At 39.4% G+C, this 25,966-nt stretch overlaps 1 protein-coding gene across 2 annotated transcripts in view; it reads right to left on the reverse strand.

Annotated features, from left to right (window-relative positions):
• Positions 1 to 25,966, reverse strand: part of DIP2C (disco interacting protein 2 homolog C) — a 148,209-nt gene that overhangs the window by 84,949 nt on the left and 37,294 nt on the right. For both annotated transcript variants that reach the window (XM_069859320.1, XM_069859319.1), the window contains exons 6-10: positions 24,738 to 24,869; positions 23,250 to 23,369; positions 22,131 to 22,328; positions 11,396 to 11,487; positions 7,645 to 7,755 (exon numbers count right to left, since the gene is read on the reverse strand). In XM_069859320.1, coding sequence (XP_069715421.1) covers positions 7,645 to 7,755; positions 11,396 to 11,487; positions 22,131 to 22,328; positions 23,250 to 23,369; positions 24,738 to 24,869 — 653 coding nt within the window. The remainder of the gene's footprint in view (positions 1 to 7,644; positions 7,756 to 11,395; positions 11,488 to 22,130; positions 22,329 to 23,249; positions 23,370 to 24,737; positions 24,870 to 25,966) is intronic.

Genomic DNA, 25,966 nt, shown 5'->3' on the forward strand with positions numbered 1-25,966 from the left:
TAACAGACTGTTTTACATCAGGAAAATCCCATCTTAAATAGCATTAAAAACTTCACCCCATTCTATTCTGTATCGTTGATTCTTTTATTTAAAAGGATAACATGGTTAAACAATTACGTGACACAACACTACCACAGGAGATTTGAAGAATTTCACCATGCATGCACAATATCCTGTGTTTTACAGACTTTCAAATCCTATGCCATGCCCTTTGTGCCCACAATAAATCCTGCCTTGCAAGAAAAAAAGCAAATCAAGATGTCAAAGTAGTGGTATCGTGATAGACACTGTTCCCAAGGTGATAGAAGCTCCGGCTGAGGATCTTACAAACACAAGGAAGCTTTCTGGCAGTCTGCTAGTCTGTGTCCATCATTGCCACTTTCAGTCTCAGTCTCACACCTCCTAACTAGTTATCATCACTTTCTGCCTGCTTCTGGTGGCTTCATCCTGACTTAGAAGCAAAAGGTACAGCAGATAGCGGAGACATGAAGAAGGAGTTGACACCTCTTGCCCCATGCAGGTGCCTTGTGCTACCTGCTGCCCCACACAAGCAATTGTTTCTAACTACTCAAACGGTGTTGGACTGACAGCCAGTAGGTGGAAGATCTGAAATCATCTCAAGCTGAAAGCCCCTATACATCCCACGGACACATCACAACCTTACCTACACTCAAGCACATAAACAACTTTGCTGTTCCTTATACCTTAGCATGACAGGCCCAGAGCAGTGAGGACCTTGGGTAAAACCTGTAAGCTTCAAAAATAAAGTTTGAGTTGAAAATGCAGTCATTTGTGTGAAGCAGTCAAAGCTTCCATGTGGGCCAGGGAAAAGGCTACTGACTTTTAAAGGTATTGATTTTTTCAGTTTTCAGAGACAAGCTATTTGCACCACATTTGAGTAATGTAAAAAGAATGTGTGCCATGCAGAAAACTGCTTTGTAAGTAGAAAAAAAAAGAAACCAAATCATCTGCTGCTGAAGAAAAATATCCTTCCTCCACCTTAAATAAAACGACTCTCCTGCCCCTTAATGGGAATAAATTTTTGGGACTCACTGTTTTGTCAACAGTGTTACTTGCTATTTTAGTAGTTTATGCTAATCTGCTACTTTGGCAACCCTCAACTTGCCACATACACTTTATTTTGTTGAATTTTGTGGGGGCAGAAAAAAACCTTAGGGAGCCAGTGGAGACCAGGTGAAACAACTCAACCAATGCAGTCCCAACCGCAGACAGGGAGAGATTTGCCAGTGATGCTCACTGTCATATCCTCCACAATTCACAGTTTGAAATGACACGTAATGCAGGTGGAAGGCAGAAGATAGAGCTGATGCATTGCAGCATGAGGTTTGAGACCAATTCCTAACATTGGAACTATCATTTTACATTTCTTGAAGGCATAATACTTGCTGAGGTATGAAAAATGATGTCTGCATAGCTTTAGTCTATGTCTGCACACACCTAGAGAGATCAATCTTTCAGATGAAGCGAGCCAGAAATCCTCTCTGCTGTAGGTAACCATTCAAAGTTCTCTAAAGACTTTTATTAAAGGTTCCCTAAAGGTTTTCACCAGTACCTGGAGGTAAATTGTCTTTTTTCTGCTGCAGAGAGTGATAATTCATTGTCAAGATAAAAAAATCCCATGTGTGGTTGCATTTCAGCATGCTGTTAATGTCATTTTTATAGTGCTTTGTGAGAGTGTCTGTGTGAAGGAAAACAATTATGATCCTTTCTCTGTGAGTGAGAGTGCATGTCCTTATCTAATAAGGAAGGAAGGAAGAGGCAGACTATGCAAAGGTTGCCCTGATAAAGGTTACTCCTGTTCACTTGCAAATCCGAGACAGCTTTCAAAATGAGAATTACGTGGCAAAGCATTGGAGACTGAACTAATCTTGTTTTCTGTTAGCCGTTTATTTCAGCTTCATTCGCCCTTATGCTAACAAAAATGTGCTGGTAAAGAACAAATAGGGCAGCCATCAGATGTAAAGGGCAAGCACCACCACTTTTGAACCAGAAGTGAAAAGGAATCAAGGAAAGTCCCCATTTTTAAAACGCAAATAATAAAAGCTTAAAGAAAAATTAAACACAAAGTAGGTGAAATTTTCATAACTAGCTCTAAGGTGAAGAAATCAGTCATCTCATTAGACAGAGCTTTGGTATCTACTTATAATTTGGAAATGGAATCTGTAACTACGAGCAGTCTTAACATGCAAAAGTTTTAATGAAAGCATGACAACAGTTATTTTTGGCAGAGGACACCGCATGAAATGTGGTATGCTCTCTAGGAAACCATTATTTCCTAAAATTGAACACATGAAAAGAAAAAGGTAGACTTTAAAGGATCTGATTAACTGTGGCCAACTCAGCAAAGACCTCCGCTCAGTGCCCAGATGCTGAAACGTAAGAGGAGGGCACAGGACAGGGGTAGGATGGGCAGAGGGCTTACACGGGTCCAGCGGTGTGCACCAGTGTTCTTTGCAGGGACTGGAAAACTATGTTACCAAAAAGAAAATACATAACATTTAATGCATATTTTAAATTGAGAAATAGAGAAAGAGATGAATTGTGACAAGATGTTCAAAAGTACATAGAGCTCCAGTGTTTCTAGCACACTTCAGCCCAATTATAACTAAGGATGGGAGGAAACAAAGCTCATTTTATCTCGGGCCCTGAAAAAGTAGGAAAGGCGTTGGGGTGTACTTCCTTTGGAATATAGTTCTGTCTTCAAACGGAATACAAGACTGGGACAATTTCACTGTCTTTAAAGAGACAAATCTCTCCAGCTGCTGTTAAAGCTTTAATAACCTAACTTCTCAGGACTTAATAAAAAGCACTCCTGTATGAATGATCCTTCAAAAAATCACGAGTGTCCTGGAGTGGGTATATCCAGATATCCTATGACAACATACAGGTGCATTCTTCCAATCACTCTGTCAGAGCCAGCATCTGAAAGGGCATGGAAATGCCTGTTGGAAGTATCCATAACATTAAATCTAACAGGCTAGGAAATAGTGTTTTGACTAAGAAATAGATTTTTATGTGCTTTCATGTCATGCTCTGCTACAAATACTCACTGCCTATGACAAGGAGGCCATAAAGATCTACGTGGGTTCACTTTGTTCATATGTTCACAGCATGCGACTGAGCACAAGAATGAATGTTCTCAGAGGACAAAAATGTTATTTTAAGACTGAAACAGATTAGCTCCCCTAGTTGTATTAGAGCAGAATAATAATAATTTCCATGACAATTTTCAGTCGAAAAACCATTAACCTAAATGTCTAAAGAAAAAGAAATCAAAAACATGATTTTAAATCTTTTCATAAGGGAAACCACAGATTGCTATTTGAATTAGAACTTGATATGTCAAAAATCCCGTATCATCTACTATGAAGGCACATTCAGTGACATATATTTTGCAATTCACATCATATCACACATACAATGAAACAATTTGTAATACTCCAGCTTCAGAGAAGATTAACAAAAGTGGCAGCTCTGATGGAAGAGATGTTGTGTTATACATGACCTTTGCTAATTTTGGGGAAACATAAAGATATTGGGAGAGAGAAACATTATTCAGAAAGAACATAGCCCAGAGTTCAAGGGATGAGGATTACTTACAAAAAAAATGTCAGAGTGTTCATGATATAGATATTTCAGCAGTACTAATGCAGGGAAAGAAGAAACAAAACATGATGTTCTGTTGCTACAATGACTGTGGAACCCCTCATCATTGCTTCTGGAATGAAGAGTTAGTTCTGATGTCATTAAAAAAAGCCTGAGATTTCAGTTTTTAATTTTAGATCTGATTTCCCAAGCCTAAAGAGCCCAAATTATGCTGATGTGAATGTTGATTCTTAGGTCTTTGCTAAACACCAGGAAGCATTTTGGGAATAAATTTAAACTGGAGAACACTGTGTGGTTGCTGGGTACTCAGTCAATCCATCCCAGATACCATCTCAGACAAGTTTCCTGAAGTCCTTGGGGAAAATACGACCATGTCTACTAGGCATTCTGTCCACGTAAAGATGGGACACAGAACAAAACAGCAAGAAGAGTTGGGCCCTTACCTAGTAATGAACCAGAATAAAAACACTGCTGGGATCTAAAAAACAAAACAGTCGTGATACAAAGTATCCCCACACAAAGTCTGCAGGCTGGGAAATCAAAAGCCTTTACTTTCATACCTGTATAGATGTCTGCAGAGCACGCAGTAAGCCAAAAGGCTATCCGGCTGCTAACATTACTTTTCAATTTTAAACTGCCAAGCTCAAACAATTTGCACAGAGCTGAGAAAAACTACTCTTTATGAAAATGCAGAAGAGTGTGAATTCTGCCAACACAAATTTTCGTTATTGAAAACATGTTCATAATATAAGTCCCTGAAATTGCTCATCCTGTGTCAGCTTGTTATTTTGTAAATCTGTATTAGCCTATAATATAATTGTCAGCCTATTTGTTAGTTCATATCTCTGTGTTCCAAAAAGCAAACCAAAAAACCATTCACTGCCAGAATGTACTGAAGCATGTAGGAAAAAAGAGAACAAATAATGGGAAAGCATAAAAGAACAGTCTAGGCCATTGTGTGATGACACAAATGACATGTTCCCATGCATGCCAGAAGCAATCCACTGCCATTTGACCAAGCAGAGGTATTCCTTCTGGGACTACTCAGAACATGATTTTCATCTCATTGTTTCCACTCCAGTTCCCATTCCATATAAACAAATGCAAAAATATTTGCAATAGTATATGCTGGGAGATTGCAGAGTTTTATTTATAGATCATAGATCATGTTGCTCTTTTAACTGTACCACTGATATCTCTGTTATTGTTCCACAAATTTGATATTTAAACATTATGGAATGATCTTGGCAATAGTTAAACAGTCTAAGTCTGTGGATATTCCTCTACATAAAGATACATATATATGCATGTGTACATTTATATATACATGTGCATATTTACATATCCATATAAATCCACAATTTTTTAAAAATAAAACACCTAATAGGTTAAGCCAAATTAGGGTAAGTTATTAATTTGACAAAGAATATTTACTTGGACAGCTGGATTTTACAGTTTACTGTATGGATGTGGTATCAGATGGTCCAAAATACATCCAGTTTACACCTGTCAGATGTCATTAAACCTTGGAAAATAAAGTAACAGGGAAAGCCATATCAGATTTTGTATCCTTCAAAGGTACGTTGCATTTTTTTTTTTTTCTAGAATGGAAGCAGGTTATCACAGAATGGTTTGGGTTGGAAGGGACCTTTAAGATCATCTAGTTCCAACCCTCCTGCCATGGGCAGGGACATCTCCCAAAAGACCAGGCTGCCAAATGCCCCATCCAGTCTGGCCTTGAACACTTTCAGGGATGGGGCATCCACAACTGCAACCTCTTTCAGTGCCTCATCACCCTCATTGTGAAGAATTTCTTCCTAATGTCTAATCTCTATCTTGCTCCCTTCCAATTTTAAGTCATTCTACCTAGTCCTAATACTAGATGCCTTTGTGAAAAGTCCCTCCCCAGCTTTTCTTTATGCCCCCTTCATGTACCAGAAGGCCACTATAAAGTCTCCCTGGACCTTTCTCTTCTCCAGGCTGAACAGCACCAACTCTCTCAGCCTGTCCTCATAGCAGAGGTGCTTCAGCTCTCTGGTCACCATCAAGGCACTCCTCTGGGTCCATTCTAATAGTTCCATTATCCATGTGAGCAGTTAGAATGACCTTAAAATGTACACAGTCTGCTCAGCAATTTTTGTTCAAATGTTTAAAATCTGTTTTACATTGAAATAACGCGCTGTTTTATGCAATTGTGTCAAACTATCTTAAGGCATCGAATGCACATGTGAAAGCACAGTGAGAGCCTGATGCAAATGCGCTGTACTTCTACTAAAATCGTTATTATCATTCTATAGTCATCTCCAGCTCTCCATGCTCTCAAATACACCATTTTACAAATAAATAGCATAACTCTATTCCCCAAAGCAGGCACATCTGCTGAGTCTGCCTCTCTCCTTGCATGGCTCTTCCAGCCCACCTGCAACCTTCCTGCAGTCTTAGCCAGTTAAGGTGGAGCACCTCCTGTCTCCTCTTTCCCTCATCTCCCTGTGTCCTTCCTTCTGCTCCGCTACTCTCAAATCTGCTCAGCTGGATCACAGCCTTTTGTTGTCTGGTCCACTCTCTCCCCCATCTCTCCCTACTCCTTCACTAGTTCAGCAAACTCTCCTTTCCTCCAGCTACCAGCTGTCCTCTCCCTATCAGCTCTTGGTTTTATCACGGCAAGGGCACATCAGAAGATGCTGGCCAGGGTGTCTAAACATAATGGGAAAATGATGAGATCAACTCAGATTCTCAGAGATGAGGAAGGTTCAAACATGTTCAGTTAGGAAGGAATCTCCAGATATTTTTAGCTGTTAAATTGCTATGTGAGATGCGCAAACTGCAAAGACTTTACGAGGCTTAGAAACTTGTTTTCATGGATTTCACTTGAAAGGCAGGGTACCCATCCACAAAACAAAGATTTGAGCTTCTGCTCCAGGGTGCTGTGACACCAGAGCATTTCAAAGAAAAGCCCTCAGCAACTGAAAAATTGAGAATATGAGCAAAGCAATATATTTTCCCAGCCCTTTCCCTGGAAACACCTCACAGCTTCAGTCAACATTTTCCAGATGAATTTAGTTTAAGAAAGAGAGCTTGTAAGGGTTAAAGAACAAACTTTGTGTGGTCAATTCCAGACCAAATAATTAAAGTAAAGCATTATTAGTGCTACCTAATAAGAAAGAGATTATATAACGGGATATTTCGGAGAACCTTAGAACAGACATTGTGGCCAGCTATGGTCAAATTAAGGGGATATAACAAAAGGAACTTGTAATAAATAAACAAACAAATAAATAATTTTTGCTGTGTTTACAGCCTTCAAGGCATACAACGTCAGAAAAAAATGCAAGTTTAGCAGCAACAGTGTAATCTTCCCAGTTGTGGCTCATCTACACCACTGAGCCCTCTCCCCTCACTGTCCCCAGTCATTCTTTCTGGCTGGAACCACTGACTACCAAAACTTGCCTAGGACACTTTGTTGAATCTCTGAAACAACACTGGACGTGAAAGGATTTTGATTAGCAATGGTCAGCTTTCTCTATGAATGTAGGTTCTGTGGCAAGAATTCCCAGACCTAATTTATTCAAGTGCCACCCCTGGCAGAGATGATTGTGGTGACAGAAGCTTCAGGATACACATATACATACAAACACGGAGAAGACATTTCCATAACCACTTTGAAGTAGCATACACAGCACTAGTGGCATTATAACATAGCTTGGGTTGTAAGGACAGGTGGAAAATCAGCACTTGCTACAAAGATAATCCATCTAGAACTGGCAAAGCTGTTCTCTTGGAAAATTTTCCTCTTCTTTTCCAGATGGGCCTGCATTTGCTGGAATTGCAAGCATATCTTCAGATTTTCAATCACAGTAAAGAAGGAACTATATATAACTCACCACACAGCACTATCTTTGTATCCTCAGATTAAGAGCTAGTTAACCATAAAACTGCACTTAAAAGCTATGTTCAATTGTGATTTGTTCTGATATAAGGTTTAAAATGCAGCACAGAAAAAAAAGTTCAGTTCCTTACCTTTCTTGTAAGTGGCACTTCAATAGGGACGGGGACAACTTCCGCAAGCAGGCAGCCATAAAATGCTACCATGAAAGCAGCAGGATCATTGTTAGGAAATACGAGTGTTACCTGAAAGAAAGAGTTGTATGTTAAAAATGCTTTAGCCTAGGTTTCAGATAACAATAATTGGAATTCCCGTGCTTCCTTTTGGACAGAGATGATTACTGAAACTTTTCTATGATAACTGTTCGAATATCTAAAGAAAGATGAATGAAGAATCAGAAGGAATGCATTCCAATAGATATTCCTTCTGTGAACATTTTCACTTATGGTGAAGTTAAATGTTTCCATGTTGCATTGTTTCCTACATTGGCAATACCTTTCTTCTGGTTCTCAATTTACTGATTGCTTTACAGATGCTAAATAGCCAAGTAAATAGAACTAATAGAATTTTACATTCTAATTTAATAATTTGCTTGAAGTTACTTAAAGCAAAGTGAATCTGTGACCAATTCAAATTACCCAGACTTATTATGCCATTGTGTCAATCATTAACATATTATGTTTTGTCTCGCTACGTTTTGCCTCATGTAACAATTTAATCTTAGGATGGGACTTTCGTCCAAGTGCAGAAGTTTCTGTGTACTTAGAGAACACAAACAGCTTGACATCTAGATAAGCAAACGTTCCATCCAGAGCTAGTCACGTAGCATGCCAACCTAGGCCTGGATTTATTTAACTTCACAGCTTTAGGGCTAGACCTAGGGAACTATTTAGATAAAAGAATGCCAAGAGAAGATCAAATATTGTAACAAACCACTTCTATGCTCACTGGGTGCCCACCCTCCCCCAGTGCGCTGAACTGTGCAGTTTACTTCTGCAGACACTGCAAACAATGTATTAATCCTCCAGTGGCAAAAGTGAAGGAGAGGCAAGAGTGTAGGGTCTTACTGAGGATTGAGCAGGGAGACTACTACTCTCACTTACTAGTGAACGACTGTAGCGATGAGATCCTGTCTACACTTTTGTTTTGGTTCAGACGGATGCACATTTTCAACTCAAGTCTTGAAACAGCTGTAATGCAGCTGGTATCTATCTTGCACAGTCAACTCAAGTGGCATGCAAAAGGCATGGCAAATTACTCCAAACTTAATTCCTCAGGGCTTGCACACAGGATCAGAGTGCATTATTACAGCATCTTAAAATTTGCTGAAACTACCTAATAACTCTTGAGTTCTGACTGCTTTAGTATCCATAGGAGTTCTGTGTTTCAGTTCCTTGAAGTAAAATCATCATGTTTTCAGATACACTCCAAGGTTCAGTTACTGGAGATTAAAAATGTTTCCAGTGACTTCATGTGGCTTCAAAGATAGTTACCTCCCATAGGTATTAACTTGATTTCTTCCAACTAGAAGAAATCTATCCAACCTCATCTAAGTGTGTCCAAAATTTCTCTTCTTTTAAGCTGAAGCCCGTAACTTCAGAACGTTTTAGAGAAAATTCAGAGAAAGTACACTGCTACTTGATCTGTTCATTTGCACATGAAACAATCCAACTGCTGGAAATCACTGTTCAGAGCTTACTTTCTGTATTCTCCATGCACATACTCAAAATAGCCTCAAGGGAAATGGAAAGGAAGGGATTTTGCTATGTCCACTGAGGGGATGGTAGAGTTCACTGAGCCCAGCAAACATCTGAAGGATGTTGAAAGATCGCAAAAGATACTTTGAGGATTGTTGGAGTTTGTGTTGGTCTTTGTTTTCATACACGCAACAAAGATTCGGCTGGGAATCTTTGCAAAGAAGCTGACAGACATGAAAAAAAGTCTCACTGAAGTCCGGTGGGAATAAGACATTAACTTCCCCTCCAAAAACCATTAATCTCTAGCAGACTTGTACCAAATAAATAAATAATGTTTGTAAAAGCAAAAAAAGGATAAGGCTGAAGGAAAACAAAACACAGAGTGTGTATTACTAGAAGAGAATCTGGTTATCTGCTAAATATCTCAGAGGGCAAGCTTAATTTCCAAGCAGCTGTCTGGAGTGACACAAGGTTAAATTCCTGAAGTTGCTATAAAAGGCAAATATGGTTTGTTGTGTACCATAATAATACCAGAAACATGGAATCACAGGCAGGTATATTCACCTATTTTTTGGATCAGACAATGAATGAAAGTCATGAAAAATAGAGATTGTATTGTTAGAAGATGCTTTTAAAGGGAAAAGGCCTTTCTGAATTTTACGTAGTATTAACATAAGGAAACAATTATACACTCATTTAGACAATCACAGAAATATATGTCTGTATTTCATTTAGGGTTTAAAAACTACCTTTAACTGCTGTCACACAAAATACATTACTTGGAATAAAAAGCCATCTTCAAAGAGGTCAGAATGCTTTTATGCTATTACAACAGGAGTGTAACAAACAGAATAACAGCTTAGAACACTGGAACTACAGTAACACCTCATCTTCAACATGAAGTTGCTTCAAATGACCATGTTTCTTTTGCACAGGGATGCTAGACAAGATGTTTTTGCAATGTGAAGCACATGCTTTCAGCACTCAGCTATTTATTTTGCTGTAATCGAGGTGGACTTATTTTAGAAGAGCAGCAATTTATTGTTTATGTGTCCTGCACAAGCTAAACTTCCAGCTTTCAGGTTGAATTATCCACAAATCCCTTCTTAATGCTAGGAGATGCCAGTGGCTGCTGCAGTAAATCAATATGAAGATGGGCAGTTAACATACAACAGACAGGGAGAGATGTGCATTGCCCATATGTGAACTTTACTCCTTGGGAGCTTTCTGGCTGGATTGTTTAGATGTGTACACTTGAACAACTTGTTTCTGCTGCTGTTGCTTAGAGACATACTTTAATATGAAGTAAAAGAGTGTCTTCAGATCCTACTCCTGGCTGAATGCCTTTGTAGGAAGCAATTTAGATTAAGGATCTAGAAATTCTATAATTACATTCTTCATAATTTGTTTCAAAAAGAAACATAGGAAGGAGTGTCAGGTTTCTTTTATTTTTTCTATTTTCTTTTGGGAAGCATTACTGCATGCTCTCATTTTTGAAGAAATCTGTACTGCAAACAGATGTGTTTCTCATGTATGGCACAAGATGACCAAATGAACTAGTTTGAGAACTGCTAGTGGATCCTGCAGGAGGAAGACTTAATTGCACCCTCACAACTCTTAGGCACTAAAGCAGGACCAAAATTTTCTGATGAGTTTGTTCTGGAATCTCCATTCCATGGCTTAAAGCCAACCTGGAATGGGACCTGTGGAAATTTCTGTACACACTCTGGCAGAGAGAAAGGGTAGCAGTCTTGGCCAGCCTTGACAGAAGAAGGGATCGGTTTCTAAGTATGTCAGTAGCAAAACCACAGGATGTACTTGTCTTCATTTAACAACTTCAGGTTTTACCTCTGTAACCCTTGCCCTCCATGGACTTTAGCCACTCACACAGATTCAGCCTCCAGCAATAGCTGCATCAGTCAGGAACCAGGAATGGAAATATTCTTCATGTTGCCCATCAGTGTAATTTACTTATTCAACTGGCTGCCATAATGTGCTTATTTTGCTTGCTTCTGTCTTGCACAATGCTTCTTTTGTTTCTACCATCTCAAAAACTAACTGCAAAAAACTGCTCAGCAGGTGCCAGGTCACGTTAGTTATTATGCAATTAAAAATTTTTGAATAATCAGTCTTTAACTCATTCTGTCTTGGCCAGCATGTCAATTCAAAATCACCAAGATATACTCACCCTGTCTCCAGGTCGTACCATTGGTTCTTGTTTTGTGCCTAATTTATGCAGTATATTGTAAGCAACCTTCATACTTCTGGTCCAAAGTTTGCCTGTTAACATAGAATTAGTAAAATTAATGTTATAATTCCTTTCATATTTTACAAGATTATTAAAGAAACAGAATACCTGACCAGAGGAAAAAAATAGTACAAATATATTTATTAATTTTCCATCTAAATATAACACTACTACTGGGACTACTGGAAATATTTAAATACTTATCAGAAGTCTTCTTTGAACTTGTTTTCAAGACAGCTACATTTTTATTAAAAACTAAAAAAAAAAAAAAAGGTAAAGAATAGTGGTCTTCATGGCAGACATCTCTTACTTTGGACAAAATTTGATCTTGACTCCAAAAGTTAACTGTTAGAAGTGTCTGGAACATCACCAAGTCCAGACATCATCATAACACACCCTTCAATGCAGCAGCCCAGACTGACCTCCGAGGATGTTACTCAGGTTTCACAATGGCATGTATCTCACCCCAAGCCATCAAGGGAAAAAGGAAATTACTCCCAAGAAGTAGAGACAAGATAAACAAAAACAACAAACAGAAAACACTTGGCAGTCAAAGGGGCACACTGAAGCAGCAGGGACTCTCTAATCCTTATTGCACCTATATGGCTGTACCTTTAATTCTGTCCTTCTTCCATTTAACTTGGCTTTTTCTTCTCACCAGCTCCCATATCCTCCCTTCTATATTTCATTTCACTTGCTCCTGGCACCCTTCCTTTTTACTCTCCCTCTTCTCCCTTGCTTCATCCCTCCATCTCAGTAGTCAACTAATCCTTATCAAGACCTTACCTCAATGTTCTCTAAAGTAAAAATGATCTCATCTAGACCTCATTGGGCACGTTACATGCTTTTCATTAATCCTTCAACCGATCAGCATCTTCCAACTACGCAAGCTCTTTCAGACTGCCTTTGTTTAGGAACCTTGTTACTTCCACGTGAACAATACCAAGAACAGCAGCCCTTGTTCGTGGCTGTCCCCTAGGTACTGTCTTTAAGCAGTATTCAGTCTGACAGTAACAAATCTTTAATTCATGCCCACCAATAACTTGAACGATAATATGTTCTGACAAGAGATTACCTATGGGGTTCAGCAGTTCAGGCTCCCAAACATGCAGTATTTCTATTTATAACTAAGCTAGGCAGTTGTTATAATGAGTTCTTCTACATCCTGGTTATAAAATGCAATACTACTGAATTATTTTTAAGTGCAAACCTGATACAAATAAAATGAGCGATGAGAAAGCCAGGATCTCCTTTTTTCCTCTTAAGGAAAACTGGAAGGGTAACTGCTGCTTGTTACTGAGTACGTATTAAGTGCAATCACTTCTTATGAAAACGATAATACTGTATCATCAAACTATGCTTTGCACAGTTTTCAATTTATTTAAAATTCCTCCAGTATTTGCATGCTGAACCACCTTGATGCTGAGAAACAAACATGACTGAATTCTCTTTCACTGGAAACTCAGCATGGATACAGGAGCACATCTGCAGGATTAATTCTCACAGCACTACAGCAGAACTACCTGCATTTGACAGAAAAAGAAGTCTTTAAATGCATCCCTGCTGCAACAGTCAACACTTAAACTTCATAAGTGAGTAGGATGAAACAAGGACGCCTTAAGAAAACAAATATTCTTATTCTTAAAGGTTTCCAACATTAAAATTTCAGAGGCAACAAACTTAAAAGAGTAATTAGTAATGATACAGAAAATTGGAGAAAGGAAATCAAAAGCCCAGCGAAAGTTCTGAATTCTGAGAAAGAACCATCTTTACATAAAACACTTTCAAGCCTGAAATGAACACTGAGTTTTTAATCCCTTTTTTGAGAGACAAAAGGGGCTGCTGTCTGAGCTATGAAGATTAGATCTGTCTTAAATTTGCATTTTTTATGTATTCACACTAATTTTCATCTATTAAATGTGCCACCTTACAATATTTCCTTTAAAATCTATGGGCTATTCACGTTAATGTATTTAGATGCCTTCTCTAAGAAGTACCTGGCTAGGCAGTATGACCACCTCCAAATAAACTCTGAGAAAATGGAGAAATTAAGTTTTCTCAAAGACTAAAATAATAAAAAGGACTACTTTCTAGTAAAGTTTTAAATAATTAAGTCTTTGCATAATTTTGTCATTATGCTCTTTTTCTCACATTTTATTTCAGCTTTTGAAATGCTGAGCATATAAGGCTGCATCCCCAATTCATAGAATCATAGAATAGTTTGGGTTGGAAGGGACCTCAAAGATCATCTAGTTCCAACCCCCTTGCCGTGGGCAGGGACACCTCCCACTAGATCAGGTTGCCCAAGGCCCCATCCAACCTGGCTTTGAACACCTCCAGGGATGGGGCAGCCACAACTTCCCTGGGCAACCTGTTCCAGTGTCTCCCCACTCTCATAGTGAAGAAACTTCCTTACATCAAGCCTAAATCTGCCCCTCTCCAGTTTATACCCATTCCCCCTCGTCCTATCACTGCAAGCCTTTATGAATAGTCCCCCTCCAGTGTTCCTGTAGCCCCTTTCAGGTACTGGAAGGTCGCTATAAGATCTCCTCAGAGCCTTCTCCTCTCCAGGCTGAACAAGCCCAATTCTCTCAGCCTGTCCTCATAGGGAAGGTGCTCCAGCCCTTGGATCATCTTTGTAGCCTCCTCTGGACCCGTTCCAAAAACTCCATATCCTTCTTACATTGAGGATTCCAGAATGGGAAACAGTACTCCAGGTGAGGTCTCACAAGAGAGGAGCAGAGAGGTGGAATCACCTCCCTTGCTCTGCTGGCCATGCTTTTTTTGATGCAGCTCAGGATATGGCTGGCCTTCTGGGCTGCGAGCACACACTGCCGGCTCATGTCAAGCTTCTCATCAATCAGCACCCCGAAGTCCTTCTCTGCAGGGCAGCTCTCAATCACATCATCCGCCGTCATGTACTGAAATCGGGGATTGCCCCAACCCAGGTGTAGGACCTTGCACTTGGACTCACTTTGCTATTTGAATATGCTTCCAACTGCACAAAAAATGCCCATGAAATTATCTAACAGTCAGAAAAGACTTGAATTTTCTGTCACCAATGCCCTTTCCTGCTCTATTTACTACTGCAATTCTAAACTATGTTAATTATCTGAGCTAACTGCATGTGCATATGGGTATGAGACTGCAAAACTGGAACAAAGAAGCTAATTTGCATTCAGCTGGGAAGGAGCTGGAATACATGGCCTCTCCTGCAGTCCTTAAAAGCTCCATAACTTTACCCTAACCCCTGCAGGCTCTGCCTGCCCCTGGCTGCTGCTTCTGTCTCTGCTCTAGTGCAGACAGGGGCAGCCGGAGGCAGGCAAAGCCTGCAAGAAACCCTTACAAGCAGGCATAGCAAAGTCCATGCAGATCTTGAACTGGATCATGTTCAACAGGAAGCCAACAATTTTTCTTCCAAGGTATATAGCTGTGTTCCAAAAATTAAATAAAAAAGGGCTACAAAGGGAGCAGTAATCCAGAAGTTCCAGCCAGGAATGTGTGAATCATCACGGCCAGATCTGTAGCTGCTGGATGGGGCACAAGCTTATGACCAGAGGTGGACTGACTGTCTATTTTGCCACCGCGGCTGTTTGTCCCCTTAACAGCACTGGGAAACACAAAGGACTCAATGGCTGCAGGATAAAAGCCCTCCGTAACGGAGGATGTTATAAAGAAGGAAACCTTTGAAGTATTTCCTTCCTTGGTTCTGCTTACGTTGCAATTCAGTGTAATTCTTCCTTTGCAAACTTGAGAGATTAGATGTCACTGGGAAAAAGCCGATTGCTAAAACCTCTCCCACAAATCCCGATGTTGCGACCTTGCAGCGACCTCCTTATGGTGCCACATCTGCACAGTGGGAGAGAGCGGCCTTGGCAAAGAGGCCAGCTGTGCTTCATCCAAGGCTTTTGCTCTGAGACAGGGCTTAGGACTGCCAGGCCAATCCTTGTGTGAAGTAAATCGCCTTCGTTACACAGGCTACAGTGGAAATCTGGCTGTTCGGAGCCGCTGAGGATACGCTTCGCTGTCCTCAGCCAGAGTGCAATGAAGCACTGGTCCTCCTCAGATAAACACACTGCCATTAATCTTCTAATAATTTGGCTTGAAGACAGGAGGGCAGATGCAGGAAACTCAAGCAACAGCTTCATTAAGCAGTGAGCGGACCAGCCCGTGTTTCAGCCCGGTGCCAGAGCTCCTTCCTTCCAGCCGTGCCGCCCCAGCAGAAAGCTGCCCTCAGCCCAGCCCACAGCCAGGCAGAGCACAGACCGTGAGGTGTAGGAACCTGGCGCACTGCTGCTGCTTCCTCACCATTTCTCCAGGTAAAGACCACACCCCATGATCCCTCCTCTTCTTTTCCCACCTGCCTGCATCCTCACTGCAGTGGGATCCTTTCGAACAACACTTCTACCTGCCTTGCCAGGGACAGAAGAGAAGTCTAGCCTTGCTAGACACTGATCTGCTCACCAGTCATACACGAACAGCCACTTTCTTGAATTTAAAAATGGACAACTTGTTAAGTCATCCACAGACACAAGTAATTAGTGAGAGACTAGTGTCCAGTGGTGTCTGAGGCACTAAGGGATCTTCTGGAAGGGACCCAGACTCTCACAGTCTGCCAGTCTGTGCTCAGTCTGCCAGTCACATACACACATCGCAGGTAACATGGGGCACTAGATGTTTAAGTACCTTAATCGTCCCTCAGATTTCAGATCCAAAACTATGTCCTAAACAAGGTGTCCAAAGAAGAGTTTCCTGAAATGATTGTGGAAAATGAACTAGACTCAACAACATTCAGCTAACACACACCTTGCAGCTACTACAAACTATAAGCTTGTTCCTACCTCCCATCAAGCTGCTAATTATGGTGCTGCTTTCCAAGATCTTGTATAAATCTACAAGATGGCAAGAAATAAAGCTTTTCTCCCCATCTGTCATTGCCTAGCTAACTTCTAATTGCTTAAGCATTCACTGAAATAAATCTTCTTCTGCTAAAGATGATTGTATCCTCCTTAGCCACTTCTGTCACTTGCCCAGAAAGCTGCTGCCAGACTCACACGCTGTAGCAGCGTATTTATGCAGGGAGGCCAAGTTGACTTGAACTGTCTTCACACACTTGCAAACTATGCTGAGTGTTCCCACTGGCCAGCAAGTATCAGCAAGCGCTGCTATGTCTCTGAATCCGAGCCATATCCGGCAGACATCAAGTATGCAGATATTCTTAGTAGGACAGGATGGAAAGCAGCATCTCACTTTCTGGCAGCTGTGACAAACACTGTTAACACCTGTGTGGGGCAAGTCCCTTTTCTTTTGCCACTGGAATTTTGATTTAGTTGAATAGTAGCGACTTTACACCAGCAACCACATATTTCATATTTCACTTGCATTCAGTCTTGTTCTTTTTTAACAGTCTATTCAGAGGGCACTATCTTTTACCAACTAAATTTTAGCAAGGCTGAGTTAATAGCCAGTCCCATCTGGTTAAGCAACACGTTATGAAAGTAATGGAAACCAGTAGGTCTTAAAAACACACAAAATGGGATCAGTTAACGAAACACAGAAGCTTTCCACATGACACTAAAGTAAATCCCCTTCTTCCTCCTTGCAAATCTGTAAAAGGACTATGCATTTGTTTGTGTTGAATGTAAAGAAGGTTATAAGAGGAAAGCTGTATCAGCGAGAAAACTTGAGAGACAAACCAAACCACACTCAATGTCCTTATGAGCATGGACACTTTTCAGAACCACACAGCACTAATTCTGCAAAGCCACACCAGTGGTTGCTTACCAATCTCCGTGCACAGCAACCGTGAGACTGCCAAAGTTTAACTGCAAATAATTTTGTCAAATATTCATTCTCTCAATATTACAGTATGACATTTCTTATATTACATAGTACGAACAGTATTTATAAAATACAGTGTAAATGACAGACTTCCTAATGCTATGCAGGTAAAGCGGCACTCTCTGCTTTGTAAAATAATAGTCGTAGTTCTGCCACTCTGTTAACACTTCCCTCATAAACTCTTTAGATCAGTCCTGAGCAGCAAACAAAGATGTTGTCTTTTGGGAGAAAAAAAACCCCAAACAATAAAAAACAGAACAAAAATGTTCTGTTGCAGAGAAAAAAGGACTCCAGACATACTCAGAATAGAGTTAACCTTGCTATTAGTGTTTGACAATCCAGTCTTAATCATAGATCGCAATACAAACTTTCTGAAGCACTTTGCTGTCTGTTTAGTAAAGAAATAAAGGTTTCAAGTACTATACAATCTTAACATTGACACTTATCTAGAGACTTGAACCATGTGTATCCATATTTCTGCAAGCACTGAGTTATTTCAGAGATAAGGACAGGCTGGTTATATAGCTGCTTGGTTAGAAGAGTCTCAATTCCCTCTCTCTTCTCCAGATAACTGTGAAATTCTTGGCTTAGCAGACTCTTGCAGCAAGAGGAAATGGGTGGCCGGGTTGTACACAGCTGCAGCATGGCTTAAGGTTGGCTATTTTTGGTCTGTTGTTAAGGTTCAGCCATCTCGGTGTATCTCCAGTATAAGCTACATCACCTCTGCCAAGGCAGCATGACTTTGGCCTTAAGAGTTTATAGCTGTGTTGAGTGTTTTTTTAAATGGGCAATTCATTTGAAAAAGCCATTTTCAGGCATTTCTTTTTGTACGGTTTCCTAATGGATAAGGAAAAAATACTTCTCTACCCAGAAAGCTTTCTCTCCTCTTTTTTTTGCTAAAAAAAGAGAAAAGAAAGCTCAAAACTTGCTCATTCACAGTTACTTTCACCTTTTTACTTTTTTCCCCAGGCTATCTGGTTCTTAGAGTAATAATTTTAAGTAAGAAAAGTAACTGTGATAACTAGATAGGACTTAATTGTCCTTTATTCATGTTTCTCCACTAAGAAATCACCAAGTGCTTCACTATTAATACAAACAATACCAAAACAGGGTGCCTGACTACTCTGATGATTAACTTTGTTTGAAACAGAAATCTTCTTCATTTTCCTCAAAGCACTTATTAGGTTTCCAGTCAGACTTCAGACTTAAATAAAATCCAATAAAGACATCTTTCCCTCCCATGTCTCAGATGTTTCATTTTATGCATATTCAGTGACTTGATTTATAAAGGCATTGTGAATAACTTAACTAAGATATTCTCCACTTAACCAAGTTCCCAGAGGAACAAAATATTTGAGAAATAAGTAATACTCATACTGTTTCATTCACTAGAAAGAGTTTTGAGTACATTAAATAAAGATTACGACTGAGGCACTGAGAAGAACTTCAAGAAATAAGGAAAACAGCTTCAAAAACTTGCTCAGAAAAAAAGGTAAGTCTACAAGCGCAGTTATTCATTTCTTCTATCTACAGTCATCTGAGACACATGGAGGAAAACATTCCTGACATGCTGTGAAGACACAAAGCCCCAAAAACATGCTGAAAAAGACACAAGAGATTTAAGGCATTAAAAATTAGATTAATTCCTGCAGAGGAATGGGAAGGCTGTCACGATTTTAAGCAACAGCTGACAGACTTTAAACTAGTTCCCCTTATGACACAAGAGCACACCGTAATCTGGAGCACACGCCACTTAAATCCATACTAACTGTATCACATCCATATCAGTCACTTTTAGGTAGGGGAATTCATTCCAGCAAATCATAAAAGATGGTCTTAACACACCAATCTACCCCTATCTGCCACAGTGTATCATAGCTTGGCTATCACTCTGACTACTCTCAGATATCTCTGGACAGGACAGCAAAAGAGTTGTCAGGAAGGCTCTGGAGAAAGAGAACTTTGCGGGCCCTCAGAGAGCTCCTTTTCATCATACAAAGCCATCAAGTGGAGGTATGAAAGCATCCTGGAAAGGCGCAACAGGCCAACACTGCAATTTTCAGGGTCGAAGACAGACTGCTGGAAGAATCAAGACTAAGGTGATAGACAGGATAAGATTTCATCATGTAGATGCAGCAAAAGGTCTGCATTTGAAAAGATTTTCTCGCAAAATGACCTGCGAGATTTGGACACAGCACAGCTGTACAAAAGTCAAGAAATGTCTGGGTCATGTATGATACTCGCATTACATCCCAAGTGAGGGGCAGGATGGCAATACTGTCTACAATGATCCAGAAAGGAGGATATGAATATGTTTGGTGTTAATGGAATAAGTGCTTCTACTCAAACAGGCTATGACCTAGCTGATGGCTACAGAGATACCCCTGGAATCCAGTTTGGAAAGATGGAAATAAATCTGGAATAAACAGTAAATGTGCAATCCATCCACTCAGAGACAAGAAACTGGAGAAGATGCCGTGTCTGAAAAAAAATAGGGATCAAAAGACATCATGTAGGAGCCTCCTCTTAACCTGCCATTTGGAGGACGAATTAAGATTTCCATGAAGACACAAAGGCTATGAGAAGAAAGTAAAGTAGAAGCAGTAAACAGAAGTAAAATATTCTAAAAGAGGAGCACAGTGACCATGTTGGTAACACGTCAAAGACTGTACCTCCAGAAACCTAGAATTATTCTTAAAACACTTGAACATTCATCAAAACAGTGAACACATGAAAAATCCTGGTAATGATGTTCCCTTAAGCTGGCAAAGAACTTGAAAATAACTGAAGTACAAACTCAAGAGACTACTGAAAGTCTTCAATTTAAAGTTTTAGTCATCTGATCATAGCATGCATACAAGGAAATCAAGTGTCACATTAATAACATGTGGTAGGATCATTGGTTAAACTCATCTTTCAAAAGTTTATCACCACAGGGGCCAGTAGAACTATGCACAGGTATAAAATTTCATGAATAAGAGTGTCTTTGCTGAGTTCAAGGCTTAATACTGATTAATGTTCACCTTTAAAAATGCCATTCCCACAATTTCTAGAAAATATTACAGACATGAAAGGCGGGATAGCTACAGAAAATTGTTCATAAAGTGACCAATGAAATGGCAGGCAGCTGTAATGTTAATGATATTTCAAAAGCAGTTGTCACTTAAAGAAAACTACTGTGGCCCAATGAATGGACACTACCCATGAAGAACAACATCAGCTTGCAATCTTGCTGGCAAAGAAGACTTCAATGAATCTCTTATGAAATGCTTTGGTTTGCAATTTATTTTATTTATAAAAAGAACAGGAAAAAAAGAAAAAAGAAGAATTTATTTTTCCTGACCACAGGAAACTACTGAAAGGCAACAGCAAAACCTATATCCTAGACTGCTGCCAAGTGAAAGTAATGAAAACATGAACTTTAATTCAGCTTGTCTCAGGAGTTGGACAACTTAGAAGAGAGCTTTGGAAAAAGTTGGCTTAGGACAGAAAAGCAGTCTAGGTGGCTTTGTAAGCCATGTGGCTGAGTTCCTCAGGTTGATTTGCTTAGTCCACAGCCCTTCAAGCAAAGCAGGACATAGGCTCAGACTCTCTGGACAGAATCCCATATTCAGAAAAATGGTTGGATTCTTACTAACATCTTCATTTCCTTTTCTGTCCAGTTTATTTAAGGCATTCAGTAAACAATACGAATTCTCCTCTGCAAACATGTAATTGCAAACTTTAAAATTCTTCTCTAGTTCCAAGTAAATGTCCTTAAGGAAGAAAAACATTGATCAATGGTGAATCATATGCTTGCTCCCTAATTTAAGTAACTTCTTAACTCTAAGGTACCTGAAGGGAAAATGTTTCATGCATGACCTTCAGCTGCAAAGGTTCTGTTCTGCTTTGAAAGCCTTTAACTATATTTGCAATGCCAAACCTGCAGCAGACATCTTTTTGGCCAGGGACCATCACTCAGTCTGACTCCTGAATGGAAAGGAGCATTCAGCACTGAACAAACCACACAGGCCACACGTCATGTAAAAACATTCTATGCACAGAACTCTAGATCCCCGAGAAGACAGATAAAAAAGCCACAAAATCATTTTTTTATATCTTTATCAATAGCATATGGAAATATTCCAACTTGCTTTCAAAGTCTGATGGTTATTCATAATAATTCCTTTGAACATCTCCCAAATGTCCCCTTAGCATCTCAGAGTTAGAAGCTACATGGGACTTATTTGTCAGAGATATACTTATGTTTATTATCATTTGGTCTTTCTTGGTTACAATAGATTGTCTATTGAACTATATCAACATACCAAAGATCACAATAAAATATATCCTGGCAAATCTGTTCCAAGGGGATACATTTCCTAGCTGTACAACTACATATCAAGAGGAATAATTCAAATCACACTTACTACAATGTCAGTAGAACATGGGAAAAAATACTGTTTTAACTTCTTCAGGAAGCTGGTGAATTTTCTATACCAGGTTCTACTTTTGCAGAACAAAGCCTGGGCAATATCCAAGGGTAATGGATTTAGACATTAATCTTCAGGAAAATCTGCCCTAGGATGCATTTCTATTTAAAAGGTGGTTTTAATTTATAAACTGTGATTCTATGGGTGTACCTACTCAGCTCTTTTCCTCTTTGTGAAATAATGCATACAATAACATCTCAGTAATTCATACTCGGATATCAACAGCTTCAGAATTGTTTTACCCTACTCAGAAATGGAACAGATGCACCATTCACTTTTTTCACTGTATATTTAAGCATTTACTATACACACAGACACTGTATACAATCTATAAAAGTACAAGGAGTTAGAAGATTCCTCACCGTAAGTGAGAATATACAGTGGTTTTCCATTAGTATCCATAGTGGTTAGGCAAGGAGCTTTCGGTGAGATGGTCCCCCATCGCTGCAAAGCTGCTTCCAGAGAAGGCGGCCAATTTGTAACCACACCTAATTGTTCCCCACGCATAGCCAACATCTGAGCTCCTTCTGGCTTTGGCTGGTTTGGATCTGGCTGTTGAACTTATGATTATGAAAAGATATACAGTTACCATGTAAATTCTATACCTTGTGTACACCTGTGTAACCAAGAGAATAAGTTACCTTTGCAAAACATCCTGAAAACAATAACACATTAGAAGGTACTGAGAAACAATAGAGAAATACAACAGAATAGTTAATGTTTAAGAGAGATGAAATATCTGAAACATTGCAGGAATGTACATGCTTATCCTTATACTAGATCTACAAACAAGGAAAGAAACTGCTGAGGCAGCATGCATATATTTATCTTAGAAATAATCAACTTTTCTTTATTCCTAAAGACAGATGGAGAATACTTCTTCCTGGCATGGCAGAACTACTGAAAAAATGTACTTTAAGAAGTCATCAGTAACAGACTGATTTAAGTTATGTTCTCTTCCAGTTCTTTCTTATACACTACTGTGAAGACTATTCAAATCACCACATCCTGGTGAATCTTAATACTCAAAGCACTGGCTTCCTTAAAAAAAAAAATCCATTTCTTGACTTTATCCTTGATTCTACTGTACATTTAGTTCATTTTTTCAATGCTTCTCTCATATTCAAAGGATGTGTAAAACATTTAACATGCTTCCTCACTGACAGTTTTTCTCGTATTGGTGTTCAAAAGCAATGACTGTAACCCACAGATGAATGTTCTTAAAGCAAAGCTTCCCTCTACTCTCTTCCATCATTTCTTTGCAAGCAGAACCAGGAGCTGAGCAAACAAGAGAGATTTCTGACTCTACAGCTCTACTTCCAAGCTCAATACAAGCAGATTCCACTGAATATCGATGCCTTTTGTTACTTGACAGTACCGGGAGAGCTTACTTAGCTTTCCAGAAAGTCAATGTGCGAGACAAACATTTTACAGCGTTTTAATAAGAGATCCCCAAACCTTTTGAAAAACAGTCATTTTACCTTCTAACAATTCCTCAAAGTCATCTACAAAGAACTCTCGTAATGGTGGTCGTTTGGGCCGTTTTAGTGTATTGACCAGCTGCTGAATCTTTGCTGACACTCTGCTGCTCACTGGTACTCCTGCAGGACAGGGATCAATGGAGACATCAGTCGACTGCTATGCTGAACGCCACCAGATGTTAAGTGGGGTAAGAAAAAGGCTAGGACTGCAAGGCCACCACAACTACAGATTCATGCCATATTGTGATTCAGGTATTCAACATTAAGACATTAATATTATTTCAGTAAAAAGCAACAGTGACACCTAGTTTAAATAAAAACAATACAACAACGTCAGAGCTTGCAAAATTAGAGGGGAAACAGCACACAGACTGAGGGAGAGAAGCACAGCGATAAAACCCTCCCTACAGCAAGTGTCAGGAACCTTAGAGAACTCTTCTAGGTGACATTGGCAATCGTCAGTGAGAAGCCAGGTATCTGCTCTCTCCATGATCACTAGTCATTCCAACATTGCCTGACTAGATTGCAGCTCAGAAAGAAGTGCAGGTTATCGGCTCTGACCCAAACATTTATTCTGGGTTGCTCTTTACGCTGTAGTGGGCATGTGTCCAGTATTTGTCTTAAGCATGGTTCATCTTTGTATTACTTCAGCATGACCCTGTACTCTCTGAACATCCCTACAGTCCAATCCCACTAGCCAGCAATCTCCAAAGGGAGTGTGCTTGCCTGGACAGCACTCTGGAAAACATAATTATGAAGAGGAGCATGGGGCAAGGGGCACCTCTATAATATAATACCATTAATGATTTCCCCCTTCCTTTTCCCTATTTGAGTGAAAAGCCTCTGGAACGCTCATGTCATCTGTTCCTGAACAAACAGCTTCCCATCACTGCATTGCAGGAATTTCAACTTCCTACCCTTCCATAAGTTTGACTCCAAAACTTTTACCAAGTGGTTTTTAGTGCTGAAGCTGCTAAGTTAGTTTAGATGTGATACACTTGGTCAACAATTCCAGACCTTGCTGAAATATTATTTAATAAGTTTTAGAAAAGAGAAGCAGTAAATAAGGAAGGGTTTACAAATAACTGTTTTTCAAAAAAAAAAAAACCCACAGCAAAAAACCCAAAATCAAACCTCAGAAAATAAACACTCAAAGGTGTCACTTTTCAAGAAGTAGCCACCCTAGCTCGTCATATTCTTTGACATTTAAAAAAACAGACTAGCTGTAACCAGGCAGCATGATAAAAGCAGATTCATTGCTTTCCTTTGCCAAAAAAATTTCTACAGGGAATCAGCTCTGCTGATTAAGAAATATTTCATTATGTCAGCTTCATTTATACTAGCTTATTTTAGGACTGTAAAGATGCTGCAACTTTTTACATGACTGTAAGTGAGAAGTGCCCAGAAGAAACAAAGAGCCGATATATACAGAAACCACTAAAAAGGTTTTGATACTCAAAAATATCCCATTTTGCTTTGTGAACATACCATCACCCGTCTCCATAAGTTCAGCGTTTCCATACTTTGGTGCCACCCGTGCCGTTGATCCTTGTGGTCTTTCTACTTGTATTGAGTGTTCTGAGGTGTAAGTGGTAACATCTGGAGGGGCAGAATGATTTTCTGTGAAAAATAAGTTAAAAGGTTTAACCATGTACCTCTAGTGTTGAAGAGCAGAAAAGTAAAAGGGAGAGGAAAGGACACCACTTGACATTTTTTCCCACAACATTGGAATAGGTGTTGAAGTTAATGCACAAAATGAGCATATGCAACTATGATGTACAGCATGATTTTAATGAAGTTTCCACTGATTAAAACAGGTGCTGTATATCTGCAATCATATAAGCAATAGGCTAAAAAAATGATAAAATTAGTTGTAGGTTCACCACTAACATTTAATTTTATACTAAGTGAGAGCTTAAAGTTTCTGAATAGACTCAAAATGAAAAGATCCAAACAAATACAGTTGTGATAGATTACTGCATCAGTTTTCCTAAATAAAAAGAATACAGCATGTTGTAAATCACTTCTAAGTGCCAATGCATATCACTTTTATAACCTCTGTATTTTGAATATGCCAATTTTAGTTAAGAAAGTAATTTGTTCATACATTAGGAAAAAAAATCAATTGTAGCAGGTTTGGAATCCAGGGGAAAGAAAATGCAAAGAAAGATGAACTTTGCATTCTGCATGGACACTTGCTTGTCTACTATTTTTAGACAGAGCTATTTCAATTATTCTGTGTAACAAAGACTTGCTTTCCAAAAAGCAAATACAATTTGATCTGACTCATGCCAGCACTGTTGAACAATTCCACAGAACTAATCTTTCTCTTTCATAGCCTGATAACTCAGCATGTTACCATAGTTTGTTCTCCCATGTTTTCAAGTCTGAGTCTGTATTACCTACGTACTTGTGCTATTTTTATAGGTTGTCTCATAATTTTTTCCAGGTTTTTATTAGCATTAGAGTAGATAGGAGATAAATACGATGAACAAATGACAACTTCTCTTGGGATTGACATAAATGTTTCCCAGCAGCCTCTGAGACACAAAAGAAGGTAGGTTTTCATTCTGCTGCCGTGAAGAGAAAAGCACTCATTTTTACAACAGGGTAGAAGTCTTTAGAAATGTAAAAATTCTGCAAAAACTTCATCTTGTTCCAACACTGTTTTCAAAGCGTGCTCTTTATTAAATCTGTCCTATAAGAATTATGGTGTA

The sequence above is a fragment of the Phaenicophaeus curvirostris genome, chromosome 6, assembly GCF_032191515.1.
Source record: "Phaenicophaeus curvirostris isolate KB17595 chromosome 6, BPBGC_Pcur_1.0, whole genome shotgun sequence".
Classification (NCBI taxonomy): Eukaryota; Metazoa; Chordata; class Aves; order Cuculiformes; family Cuculidae; genus Phaenicophaeus; species Phaenicophaeus curvirostris.